We start from the raw sequence: 13,412 nt of genomic DNA on the forward strand, positions 1-13,412 counted from the left end.
GTCAACATAGGTCTGCACTACATCCTCGAGCACCTCGACAGCACAGGGACCAACGCAAGGATTCTGTTTGTGGATTTCAGCTCTGCGTTCAACACCATCATCCCGGAACTCCTCACCCCCAAACTACTCCACCTCGGTGTGTCCCCTACGATCTGCCAGTGGATCCTCAGCTTCCTGACGGGACGGACACAACAGGTGAGACTGGGAGCAACAACATCATCAATACGCACCACCAGCACTGGAGCCCCACAGGTATGTGTCCTCTCTCCACTGCTCTTCTCTCTCTACACAAACGATTGCACCTCAACAGATCCAGCTGTCAAACTCATAAAGTTCGCAGACAACACCACGGTCATCGGTCTCATCAAAGACGGCGACGAGTCTGCGTACCGCCAACAAGTGGAGCAGCTGGAGCTCTGGTGCGGCCGACACAACCTCGGGCTGAACACGCTCAAGACTGTAGAGATGATAGTGGACTTCAGGAAACATTCTTCTGCACAGTTGCCCCTCACACTATCCAACTGCCCTGTGTCAACCATCGAGACCTTCAAGTTCCTGGGAATCACAGTCTCCCAGGATATGAAGTGGGAAGTCAACACCATCTCCATCCTGAAAAGGGCCCGTCAGCGGATGTACTTCCTGAGGCCGCTGAGGAAGCTTGGCCTGCCACAGGAGGTGCTACGACAGTTCTACACGGCAGTCATCAAATCAATCCTGTGTTCTTCCATCACGGTTTGGTTTGGGGCCGCCACAAAAAAGGACAAAATCCGACTTCAACGGACAGTTAGGACGGCGGAAAAAATCGTTGGCACCGCCCTACCCACTCTTGAGACTTGCACACGGCAAGAATCAAGACAAGGGCACGGAAAATCCTCCTGGATCCCCCGCACCCTGCCCACCACCTTTTCCAGCTACTCCCCTCAGGCAGACGCTACAGATCCATGCAGATCCAGAAGACACATAAACAGCTTCTTCCCTCTAGCCATTAACTACTTAAACAGTCACTGACGTAGTCACTCTTCTTGTACTACAAAACTACTGGTTACTCTAAAATGGTTCAATGATTATGTTGTTTACGATGATACTAATACAGCGTGTTATACCGGAGACAAATTCCTTGTGTGTTCTACATACTTGGCCAATAAAGATGATTCTGATTCTGAAATGGGCTAAATGTGTGAAGCATGTTTGTCAGCAAAAAGTAGTGCATTTTTTTTTAAATCTGCAAATTTATTGGTTGCACTGGTGTGGGTGGATGAAAATAGTGGTTAGCTTGTAGATGACCATTTAGGGCCAGTGTGGAGGCCTGCATATGCATGGTAGCGAATGAGTGGAAAAATTTTAAATACTCATCGATATTGACATCTGTAATCTGTATATGGCAATTTAATGGATGGTATTGATTCTCAGGACCTTTGCATCAATCGAAACTGGGCTGTTCTGGTTCTCTTGGAAGATGCCTTACCTCTTATTGAAGCAAGCTTTATAAGATCAAACAAACGGGCTCAGTAGGGACAGCACAAGCAAGAATGAAACCATAATGGCTGGTTCAGAGTCAGACCACAAATCAATAGCACTGTGGAAAACACTTTATTTTGTAGGTGACAGCAAAACAGGTTTGGGGCCACAGACAAATCCAAAAGACCACCAGTTTCACTTGTGTTAGAACCTGGCAGCTCGAAGTCTTTAGGGTGGGAAGCGTCGCAAGCAGAAGCGCAAAGTGCTTTCATTCGAATTGTTCCACTGTCCACTCATTTAAAGATTTTGCCTTGGTTGAAGGCTTTGCCTACATGCTTGAATTCTCCCTCCCATGAGAAGTATTCCTTGACCATGGTCTTGCACTCTTCACTGTTTGGATCCAGCTTGCGCCAGTCGTATGACTCATAGTCGATTTGCCAGTCTGGACAAAGCTGGAGAATGGAAAGAAAAACAAAGCAACCGTTTGAATATCAGTGATCTAGCCTTGGGTTTTGCTAAGCTTGTTTTGCACCAGTGTCAAGACGAGCTGGTTGGTCCAACAGTATAACTTTGCACAACTGGGGGATTGGAGAGAGCTACAGAATAGAAATCCAAGGAAGGCACTGCATGAAATTTCTGAAAAGGTAAACTAAGCCTCACATTCACTCAAACCACTTTTTTGACATAAATATAAATGTGACCACCGCATGAACCAGCCTTTTTAACTCACTGAATCAGAGAAGACTGGGATGAACATGATCTCAATTTGATCTCCCCCTGTCAGATTAAGACAACATGCCATGGCTGGGCATGGCCTTGCCCAAAGACAGGGGACGACGCTTGTGCGTGCCAACCAAGTTCACACAGAGATGAAAGTTTACTTTTCTGAAAATTCCGTAAATAAATAACCCTACGCACACACACACCTGGCCGATCACGCATGAATTAGTTTACACAAAACATTATTCAAATACTCGAAATTCAATGATTAATCTTCCTTTTGTGTGCACACGTGCACCCTTTGTGGCTTCCGTTGTTGCTGAAAGGTCGAAATCTCAGAGAGAGGCCATGAGAATACGAGGCGAGGGTATTACTGTTGTGGCGACGCCACTCAAGCTAAGCGAGCCTCAGCAGTAGTCCGCTGCTTTCTGCTGTGCGTGCTTCAGCGCGAACATGTACACAAGTGCGTCTTTTGATTTCAACCAATCAGCGCCGACGCAACGATGTCATACACGCGACGTCACACACGACAACAGCTAAGCTAAGCTCGCTGAGACGACACTCGAAATCGGACGGACACGTTTTTCTGCCAATCTGTGCGTTTCCCTTTTTGTCCAAATATATTTTTTACGACAACTGTCTTGTCCACGGTGTCTTATTCGTTCCACTGGGGTTTAGCAAGTGTATTTTTAAAGAGACGAAAATATCTTTCCTATTACTAGTGCTAGTGTCTCAACATGGCTACGCTCGTGAAAGCAAAACAACGAACTCAAATGCGTCTTCGTTCAATGTTGTCAACTAATATCCAAATTAGAGGCAAATTTTCCTCAATTCTCCAGAGGTTTTCAAAAAAATTTGAAAAACCCGGAATTCCGGAGGACTTTCATCTCTGCTCACATATAGACTCCTGCTTTGAGTTAATGAATGGGGCAATTTAATGTGATTAACAGAATTCTATTTATTCAAGGCCTTGGGATTTTTTCACTGAATTGCATTCACTTTTAAACAGGAAAAGTGACTCCATGTAGCTCTGAAGGTTTGATGACATTTTCAACACTCCCAGAAACTTCTTTACCGTTGCGGTGTAGGTGAAGTGTTTTACAATAACAAAACATGACAGCACGATGACAAGCCACAGATTCTGCAGTTCTAAAAGCACTCACAGTGAATGCCAGGTTTTGGCCTCTGAAGATCCAGATCCCAGAGATGCAGCTGTTGTTGCTGGTGCCAAACAAAAGAACACTAGCAAAGGCATTCTTTCGGAGCTTGTCAAGGCGCTGGAACATCCCTGCGGGGACAACGGGGATAGCATTATTTAACCATGTGATAAGAACCCACAAACTACCCACAAATTGCGGAAAGCCAATGTGCGCAAGAGTGATGGAGGTCTTTTTGTGAAAATTTGTCTTAAGATTGTAACCAGTCATGGTGCAACGGATGGATCATCTTTGATCCGTGATGCAAACAGTGTGCATTCATGTGACGGCAATGTGATCAGTCCACATTCACTACAACAGCAGCAGCAGCAGAGGACCTTAACACCCTTGTGGATCATGTAAATCACATGTATGGGAGCATTTTGGCAACTATGGGTGAAAAGAGTTCCTCGATTGGGGTACCTCAAATACATTAAAAAATAAAATAAAACCCACACACACCAAAACAGATTTTTTTTTTCTCTCAAGGAAGCTCCAGGCATATTCCTAATGTACGACACCGCCAATGCAAAGGCTAACTTCACTGCAAAAGCCTTTTAATTAGAAGTTAAGACGGCTAGCTTTACTTCTCTTTTCCACATTTGTCATTACATGGTTGCTTCCAATATCTACACAATAGCACCCTAAAATGTTATTCAATCGCAAATTTAGGACACTAAGAAATGGCCAGTTAATTACACTTATTGTATGATACTGCACATGTCTTCTGCATTCGCAGGCAGCTGCTAGCAACTGGGACCTAGCTGGCAGCAGCTAGTTGCTTTTGCTTTGCCTTTTCCAATTATTCAGAGGCTAACTTTGAATTCACTAATTTTGAATTTGAATCCACTCATAAATATAATGTGCCTTAAAGTGCACTTTTAAATTTTATTATGTACAGTCCAAGTATAAAATAAGGTACCCTACTAAATGTGTTTCTAAACTGAGAATGTTATTTTAGTAATCGAAAAAAGTACAAAGCCAAAGCGGGGGGAAAAAAAACCAAGTGATTGTCATGTGAGAGCAGAAAAATATCGTTACAATTTAGCTCATTTCAGCTCACCTGAGATAAGGTTGCAGCTTTTGAAGACCTCTGTAAGCTCTTGTGGATATTTGTACTCTGCATACCAGATTGAGTATCCCTCTGGGTCAAAGCTTTCCCAGAAATAGGGAACGGCTACTGTCAAGGTGTCCTCGTTGGAGTACTTTCTCTTGAAATCGTCCATGCTAAACGTACTGACACAAACAAATGAGAAATGTTAGTAATATTTAAACTTAGATTATTCAAGGGGAAGTCAACCCCACAATTTTCTTTAGTATTTTCGATGCAGCCCTACTAGCCGAAACATGGCATTGTGATTAATATTACGGTGGTGGAATACGAGTTAATCATTAAAATCCACTCATTTTTCGCCACCTCAAAGGGCAGCTATTTTGTCATTAGTTGTCGACTGATATTGACCACACAGTTGCACAGGGCAAAGGTAATGACTAATCATGGCGCAGCTTTAGAAAACAGGTCAGCCATGATTGGTCATTAGCTGAGCCCTGAGCAATCGTGATGTCATTTGTGGTCGAATGAAAGTGGCAAAGTGGGCACCCCAATGAGATGATTTAAAAACACAGATTTTGCCGCTTAACCTAATTTCACAAACGCAGTATAAATCATGTTGTCGTGTTGAGGTGCATAGAACATTCTTGAAAAGAAAATATTTGGGTTGATGGCGTTAAGAACAGCTTTTTTTTCCTGTACAAGTATTCTGCATGTCTGGTGTGTATCCTAATAATTAAAATTGTGATTTTGAATGTGACCACAGCATGAACCAGCCTTTAACTCACTGAACCAGAGGCGACTGGGATGAATATGGACTAATGTTTTCTCTTCCCCCCCATCAGATTAAGATTTTGTGTCACACCCAGACACCATCTTGACCAAAGGAGGGGGACAAGCACATTTTGAAATCTAATATTTTATAATCTTTCATATTGATTCTCACTCAGTGCGATAAATGGTTTGGATGAACACAGATCTGACATCCTGGCAGCAATTGATTTAAGAGACAAAGCTCTTTGTCCACAGCTCTCATTATTTCTGTTTTTATTTTTTACAGCAGTCGGGCTATTTCTTTAGCCGCTTTGGGTCCAAACATGTCATCTACAATGGCTTTGCAGGTGGCAACTATTAATTGCTCTGCAACTTTTTTAATTTAGCCACAGTTTCAGCGACATGGTAACTTGCTTTCAAGGCGCTTGTTTACCTTTGCAGTGCTTCTCATGCACGTTGCTTGTTTCTCCGTGTGTTCATGCAGGCGAGCAAAATATTCCACATTGTTGTTTCCAAGTCAAGGGTGTTTTGTTTGGAGATGGAGTTTAAGCTTACTTGGGACAATTGTGCTGTTGGTGAGTTGCTTTTCACCACATAGCAAGCACAACAGCGTCGGTGCCATTGCATCTCCGGTAAAAGTAAATACAAATGAAAGAGAGCTTTCGTTGTATTGGCTAGCGCCGGAAACTTCGCTTGTCTTAAAGCACAAGGCAACTTTCTAGCGGCTGCTGCTCCCTATCGGTATGGAAGAGTACTACACTATTACTCTGCCAGGCGATGGACCGCACAGGCATACATATTGGATACCGTCCCACAGCAAGGCTGACAATATTCTCACGGCACACCAGGGTTTGGAAAACTGCAGTACGCCACTATTTCAATACTCCAGTTTGACCGAAGCAAAGTTACACTTCTACCTCTTGGGTAGCTCCGCAAAGGGGTCCTTGGTTTTGGGCTCTGCAGCCAAAGCAGCATCACAGTCATCCATCTCTTCTGGTTCAGGCTTCTTCTCCTCCTTTTTCTTCTCTTTCTTCTCCTGAGGTTTGGCTGCCTCTTTTGGAACCTTCTCTTTCTTGGGTGGCGCATCTTTCTTCGGCTGCATCTCGGCAAACTTCTTAGCTACAGGAACAAAACAAAACGATTTTTTTGTTTCTAAGATTTTTGTTTACACTTTGCTAATGCAACACATTGGCTTAATTCACAAGCCATAATGAAATTAACATTAAAAAGTCAAGCCAAATTAAGTGTTCAGTCTCGACATAGCACACAGAGGCCATTTATTTGATCACGGGAAGTCTTATCTGCCCTTCCAGGGGGAGGGAATATTAATCATACTTGCATTTAACAAATACAATAACTGAAACTTCTTGCCATCTTAGAGGAAAACGCAAAAACACATTGTGTACGTCACTGCTCCCATGCAATGAGAATTTTAAGCCTAGTAAATTAAAATGATTCTGAGGTGTAGTTACGTTCATCAGGTCAACCAATCACCACATTTTTAAGGCAAAATGTCCGCCTATTTAAAAAAAAAAGTCACATCTGTTCACATTTCCAATTTGAGTGGTAGGCACCTGAGCATAATTTTAGTCCATAATGAACAACTAGCAACGAATTACTGCTTTTGCACGACCATATGACACACGAGTATTACATTTTCTCCAAACTGGACGGGGTGCCCAATAATGTGAGTTGCTTTGTGTATGCACTGAGTTCCAATATCTGCGAATGCTGTGGGGTGTGACTTTTGATGACAAGTCGGCTCGACAGACGAATGTTGTGCAGACACGTTGCTTATATCAATGAAAGGCATACGTAACTGAGAACAGCCTGTAGATATTGGAAGTGAGGAGGGTGGGTGGGTGTGAAAGAGGACGCTGAAGGCACGCCCCCATAATACATGCTTTGTGCAAAACATCCCAAAAATGGCACCTACCAAGAGGCGCCCATTCAAAGCATGGTTTAAACTGCAAGCAGTTACGCGCAGGACCTTGGGAATCAAGCAGCCGCGAGAGAAGTCAAGATCAACTAATCCAAGATCCTTATTGTATTTGTTTTCTGAAACAGCACCACCTATCCAGCCGGGTAAGGACGACCATGGCGCAGGAACATCCGGCGAAATACAGGGGAAAAGATGGACATTTTCCATTCCTACTGTAGCGAACACATGTAATGTTCTGCGTTACATTAAATAAAGATATTTTCTTGGAGATTTTAATCCTTTATTCCGCTGCTTTGCCGGCCTCACATGGCCTCCTTTACCGACTGTTCTCTCAACCAATCCCCAGACTCCTCCATACCCGCTTAGGCTTGGGGACCAGCACGGTCACAATATGCTCAATGGGCAACTTTTGCTGTTGTGCTTGGTTGCCTTGGTAATAGAAAGAAATGGCCAAAGTGACGTTGCAAGCGGCTTGGGAGCGATGGTGAACATAGCTTTACTAAGACTGGGATGCAGCGCCGTGCGAGTTAGGGCACAATTTATGAATGGATTGTGGATGCTTGGGTTGACGGGACTGCTTGCAACTGTTGTTCCAGCTTATGCAAAAGCAAGCATCATTTCTGTGGAGCTGCAAGGCAGCGAGACTGACTGACAGTTGGGAACCTGCCATGTTTGATTGTGAATTTGTCCAGCTGTTCATTTCAGAGACAGAAGATGAGGACGTTGATGGATTTGATAATGAGGGTTGATCAAAAAAAGAATGCGAGCACATTGTTAGATACTTCAATAAAGTATAACCAAACAGTTTTGCGCCCGCGGCCTTTTTAAAAACACACGCTTGCGTGCATGCATGCTATGGTATTGTTTAAGATGGCGTGCATTTTACCATGCGTGCGTGCGTCCAATATTACAATGCGTCTTGGGTATGTGTTGAATACAAAATAGCACCAGCAACTTACACTCGACCTTCTAATTCTGTGTGCCATATAGTTGTGAATATACGGCACACTTAAGTAATAAAGTTTTTACATCTCTTTTCCAGTTTGAGCCAATTCAAACATCCGACTCATTGAAATGATTGCGCACTTATTGAACTTTCTTCTGAAATTAACGTGTGTCAATGAGGTACAAGCAAGGAAGTGACCCACCATCAAACTGAGCCATTTTTTCACACAGCTTGACCTCTCCGAGGACAGTCTTGAACTGGGGCTGGTTAACACATGTGACGAACCAACGTGTCACGTTGGGATAAGGCTGACGGAAAGATGGTTCAAGAACCTAGACAGGGATAAAGGTGGTGATAAAATTCTCCGAACTGGGGAGTGGGGGGGCGCTCATGTCGCATGAATACTCTATGTGGCTAACCTGTTTATACAGCCACAGCATGGAGCAGGCCACAGTGATGTCCGCAAGGCTAACCCTCTCTCCAACCAGGAAGGTACGAGTATTCAGGTGTTGGTTGAGCACCCCGAGGACCTTTTTCACATCCTCCTTTGCCTGCTCTGTGGCCTGGGCACATGCAGGCAGAAGAATGATTATGCAGGAGAATTCGTTTAAACAAAAAGTAAACAAAAAAAAACATTCATTAAAATCGGCGATGGAGAACATCTTTGTCAACATGACTTCCCATCGAGTCAGTTGTAACCACAGCATGAACCAGCCTTTAACTCACCGAGCCGAGATGGCTGGGATGAATGTGGACAAAAAAATTCTCTTCCCCTATCAGATTAAGACTTTGTGCCATGGAAAGGGCACAGCCTTGCCCAGTGATAAGGGACCGCCCAAAATGGGGAAGCTATTTCAGACCAAATAATTTTGAGATTATTCTAAGCAGGGCTGTCCTAATGAATTTTTTTTGTGTCTGAATCCAAGTCAATGGATTTTGAGTATCTGCCAATACCGTGTCCCAAACCAATACTTCTGCAAAACAATGAGGGAGAAAAGGAAGGCCAGATACAAATTATCTGGATATTTGTTTTAAATAGATATCCAAATATACCTCTGAACATGGCTGTAAATCAGCAGTCATTCAAAATCATGATAAGAACTACAAATATTTCATTCTTGACTTTAGAAATTAAGAAAATGTAAAAATGTGATATTTTTCAGCCAATACCGATCAGCCAAAAATCATATGATCTGCAATGATTTCCAATCATGTCAATTGGGACAACCTTATTTCATTTTCAATTAAAATGCACCACACACTGTAAGAAATAGATGCTGACAGTGTTCTAACTATGTCCTTATCAATTTTACAAATGGATTAGTTAAAATGATATGCCGATTGAGAAAGGGCAGGAACAACGTTATGCTAGTTCACACACAAAACATTGCAGGAACATGTCAACAGTTTCATGGAGGCACACTAGTTAGTGGTACTAATCGAACATGCTGCACACCTGCTTGTTGAACTGCATGATTCCCAGAGTGGGGAACACCCATGTGCTGGCTGGAGGGACAATCTCAGAGTCAGCAAAGCTCACCCATTGAAGGACCTGAGCCGAAGCTTGGGGCGTGGCACCACGAAGGATATCATTGCCCACTGTATTTGAGGGGACAAAAGTGAAAAGGACATGACACCACTTATTTTCCCATTCTTCAGCCAATCATTGCATTCAAATGTGAGCACAGAGAGAGACAGTCTTTTTAACTCGCTGAGCCAGAGATAACTGGAAGGAATCTTGTTCCCCTGTCAGATAAAAACAACATGCCATGGCTGGGCACCACCTTGCTCAAAGACAGCGGATGATACTTGTGAAGAGCCATGAAGAAATTGCACCTACCATGTCTAATTGTACTGCAAGTCTATGATTGAATGTGTACACCACAATTGACAGTGCAATCTGAGGGGAGAGCTGTGGTGATGAAGCTCTCCTTGATAGTTTAGGTTTACGGAAACACAAGCACATTTAACTTGGGTGAACATTATATGTTGTTATGCATGTGTCGTTGACACGCAACAGACAGTGCATGGGGGGAAAGACCTGTGGAGCGCCAATAAAGCGCATGTACAAAGTTATGCCATGAGTCTACAAATGCAGCTATGTAAATATGCATGCGGACAGGATGGCATTTGTTGAAACGTCTTCTGATAGTTTTATCTTACTAATCGCATATACTTTCAAAAATAATTGTGGGTCTGGAGAGGTATTAGGGCTGCCACAAACTATAATTTCTAATGACCAAGAGTTTAATAGGCCTGTCACGATATAGTTTGCGTTAGGATTGCCATTGAGGCCTTTGTCCCAGTTCAATAATGCAACAATCGTGCACGGTCGAGAAAGACCGTGCGGTAGCATGTAAGCTCTGCTTTGATGTCAATCGGGGGCATCTAAAAATTGTTTAAAAAACTTGAGTTCATTGACTAATGCCTCCATCATCTATTCCAAATAGACAAAACATTGTAAGCGTACCGCAGTGGGACATTGCGTCTTTGGATCAAACACACATGGTAACCTGTGCGTGCTAATGCCAACTAGCTTTTGGACAAGCCTGTCCCCAAGTAATAATTTAAGTGACGTATTAGGGAAAACTGGAAAAGGAGGCACTTAAGCAAGACAACCAAAATGCCAAATAAATACATAAACGACTCAACAACTATTAAAATAATTAACAATTTAGATCATCAACGACGGGACTTATCCTGGCAGCCCAACTAGTTACGCCCATTAGCAGACACTTAAAATTCCCAAAAAATGTCTATACTGTTAAGACGGAGCAGGAACATATACAATTACAAAACAAAAATGGAAACGTGACAATCTCCTTCAGTTGCCAAGAGTAGAAGACAGGTGTATATGCCCATTCTCGACCTAACGGCACAAAAAAACCCAAGAGCCTGTTTAATATCAACTAAGAGACTACCTTGATAATGAAGTCATGGGGTTGTCCAGATATCGTTTCACGATTTAGTACTTTAATTTCCTTTTCATTAAAATGTTATATAAATCTTCAAGTATGTTCACTTTTGAAGTGGTTATAGTTTTTATTTTTGAAAGGAATGTGGGCCATTCAAACAGCAGTTTTAGTTCAAAGAAAAGAACATCAAGATACTCACAGTAATGAGCAATGGCGTTACTCTCAAACAAACAGAAACCGTCATCTCCCTGGTAGGCAGGTACCTACGAGCAATTGGTTAAAAGAATATCTGAAGAAAACATATCCCACTTTGGTTACATGCAAAATGGCCATGCGATTCGTCAAAACGGGTTTTGACCAGCACCACATGGAAGCTAACAGTTTCCAGAGGATCACAACCAACCTTGCCCTGGGGGAAGTTGTTGAGGAAGGCAGGAGTGCGGTTTGTCTGCCCGAAGGTAAAGGCAGGGGCACTGCTGGCCACTTTGAGGGCAGCACCGCTGTACTGTGCAGCAATCTGAGCCTTGAAGGCCCTCCAGTTCTCTGGATACGTGTACAGAGTCTGGGAAGATGTGACATGAGAGACACATAATTGACCTTTTGCAAGTAAACACAGCTGAAATCTCAACTGTAGGTCTCATTTTATTTATTTTTTGATTGGTGAACCAGTTTGAACCTATTTGTATTTGCTCTGTATTGTGCCCAATTAAGCAGTCTAACGTTGCGAGGGAGATTCCACGTCTATCCACATATGAAATCAAGCTCCACCATCACTTGCGTCAAACTCTTTTACCGATCAGGTAGGGCAGGTACTCAATGACATTTTTTACAGCTATATTTGCGTGAAATCAAAGGAAAACGCATGAATAAAGCCTGGCATTCTAGTGTCGTGGGGAGAGATCGGTTCTAGCTAGGTTATCAGACGAAGTGGTTAGCGCCCTTAAAAACCCTATGCTAAACTACGGGTGGGCGTTTAAAAGTTTGATTTCAAACAAACAACATGAGCGTTTAGCGGAGAAATGGATAAAACTTGTTTTCCCCACATCTAACGTGGCACAAGATTGGGCCGGGAGTTAGACGTCAGTAGCTGAATGCAACGTCAGTGTAGCTCAGAGCGAACGGTCGCTTCAGTCGTTCAATGATCGCTCAATTAATTTTCCATGGCAAATACACTTTGGTATCATGACGTGAGAAGCAGAGTAGGTAGCTGGCGATCAATGGTGCTGTGAGACAACAATGATTGCCAAGATTTAGGGCAGATTGTGAAGATGAATTCCACATGAATGAAAGCTCCGAAACCAGTCTCCATTTTACTCACCCCTGCCGCCATCTTCAGGACGAGAGAAAGAAAGAACGACGGCGCACACTGATGACGTATTTACGCTACAAGACGTCCGCGTCAACGAGGAAATGGCACCTCTCCAAGATTCTCTCTACATCGAGGAGTGCGCCAAGGCTGTCCGGCCTCTCAATTTCTCTTTCTATTGTGTACGCAACTCCTCACATGTCATATCAGAAGAAGTGTCATCCAAGGTATATCTATAGCGGGCAAAGAAATCCTGATTAGTCAGCTTGCGGATGACACTACCTTATTCCTAAAGAACTCCAGCCATGTCTCTGCTGCGATTAAAACGGTCGAACAGTTCTCAGCGGCCTCTGGTCTTCACCTAAATCTTAACAAATGGCGAACTGTTCTCTATCCATGACCGGAATGAGACTTTGATCTGCAACATCCCAATTAAAGAAAAAGTTACCTATCTCGGGATTACCGTTATGAAAAATGAAGCCATGCGATGTACAGAGAACTTTGACCCTATTATTAACAAAACTCAAGCTAAGCTTAACCAATGGCTAGGTAGGATCTTTCTTTAAAAGGACGTACGCTACTAACCAAAGCGGAAGGACTGTCACGTCTTACGTACACAGCAATCTTTTTGTCTGTGAATGAGAAAATTTGTAAGACTATCAATAAGATGCTTTTTGACTTCTTGTGGAGGAACAAGACTCACTATGTAAAAAGGTCTGTTGTAATGAACACCTACGAAACTGTTGGGTTGAACTTCCTGGACTTCTCTACCCTCAATAATACGTTTAAAATCAATTGGATCAAACAATTTTTAGGCAATCGCTCGTCGATCTGGAACGTTATACCTAACTATATATTCTCTCAACTTGGTGGTGTTAACTTTGTACTTTTATGTGACTACAAAATAGAAAAAATTCCCTTGGCTTTATCCAACTTCCACAAACAAATACTTTTGGCCTGGTCCTTGATTTATAAACATAATTTTTCCCCTCATAAATGCTTCATCTGGAATAATCGTTACATCTTATACAAGAATAGATCATTATTTCTCCATAATTGGTTCAATGATAACATAGTCCTGGTCAATCAACTAATCAATAATCA

General features: G+C 42.8%; 1 protein-coding gene across 1 annotated transcript; it reads right to left on the bottom strand.

Moving 5' to 3' along the window:
• Positions 1 to 1,574: 1,574 nt before the first annotated feature.
• Positions 1,575 to 12,408, bottom strand: eef1g (eukaryotic translation elongation factor 1 gamma). The gene is made up of 10 exons (XM_052069375.1): positions 12,321 to 12,408; positions 11,406 to 11,564; positions 11,202 to 11,265; positions 9,544 to 9,686; positions 8,507 to 8,650; positions 8,290 to 8,419; positions 6,117 to 6,318; positions 4,438 to 4,610; positions 3,342 to 3,466; positions 1,575 to 1,910 (listed from the first exon to the last, which is right to left on the bottom strand). Exons 1-10 carry the CDS (start codon positions 12,330 to 12,332, stop codon positions 1,752 to 1,754), a joined length of 1,311 nt encoding a protein of 436 aa, XP_051925335.1. The 5' UTR covers positions 12,333 to 12,408; the 3' UTR covers positions 1,575 to 1,751.
• Between the last annotated feature and the right edge of the window lie 1,004 nt (positions 12,409 to 13,412).

The sequence above is a fragment of the Hippocampus zosterae genome, chromosome 1, assembly GCF_025434085.1.
Source record: "Hippocampus zosterae strain Florida chromosome 1, ASM2543408v3, whole genome shotgun sequence".
NCBI classification, from domain to species: Eukaryota; Metazoa; Chordata; class Actinopteri; order Syngnathiformes; family Syngnathidae; genus Hippocampus; species Hippocampus zosterae.

Coding starts and splice junctions, on each gene's coding strand:
- eef1g (XM_052069375.1), bottom strand. Junction 8,420..8,506: donor TGCTGTGGCTGTATAAACAG/GTTAGCCACATA, acceptor ATCCCTGTCTAG/GTTCTTGAACCATCTTTCCG. Junction 4,611..6,116: donor TTTGCGGAGCTACCCAAGAG/GTAGAAGTGTAA, acceptor TGTTTGTGTCAG/TACGTTTAGCATGGACGATT.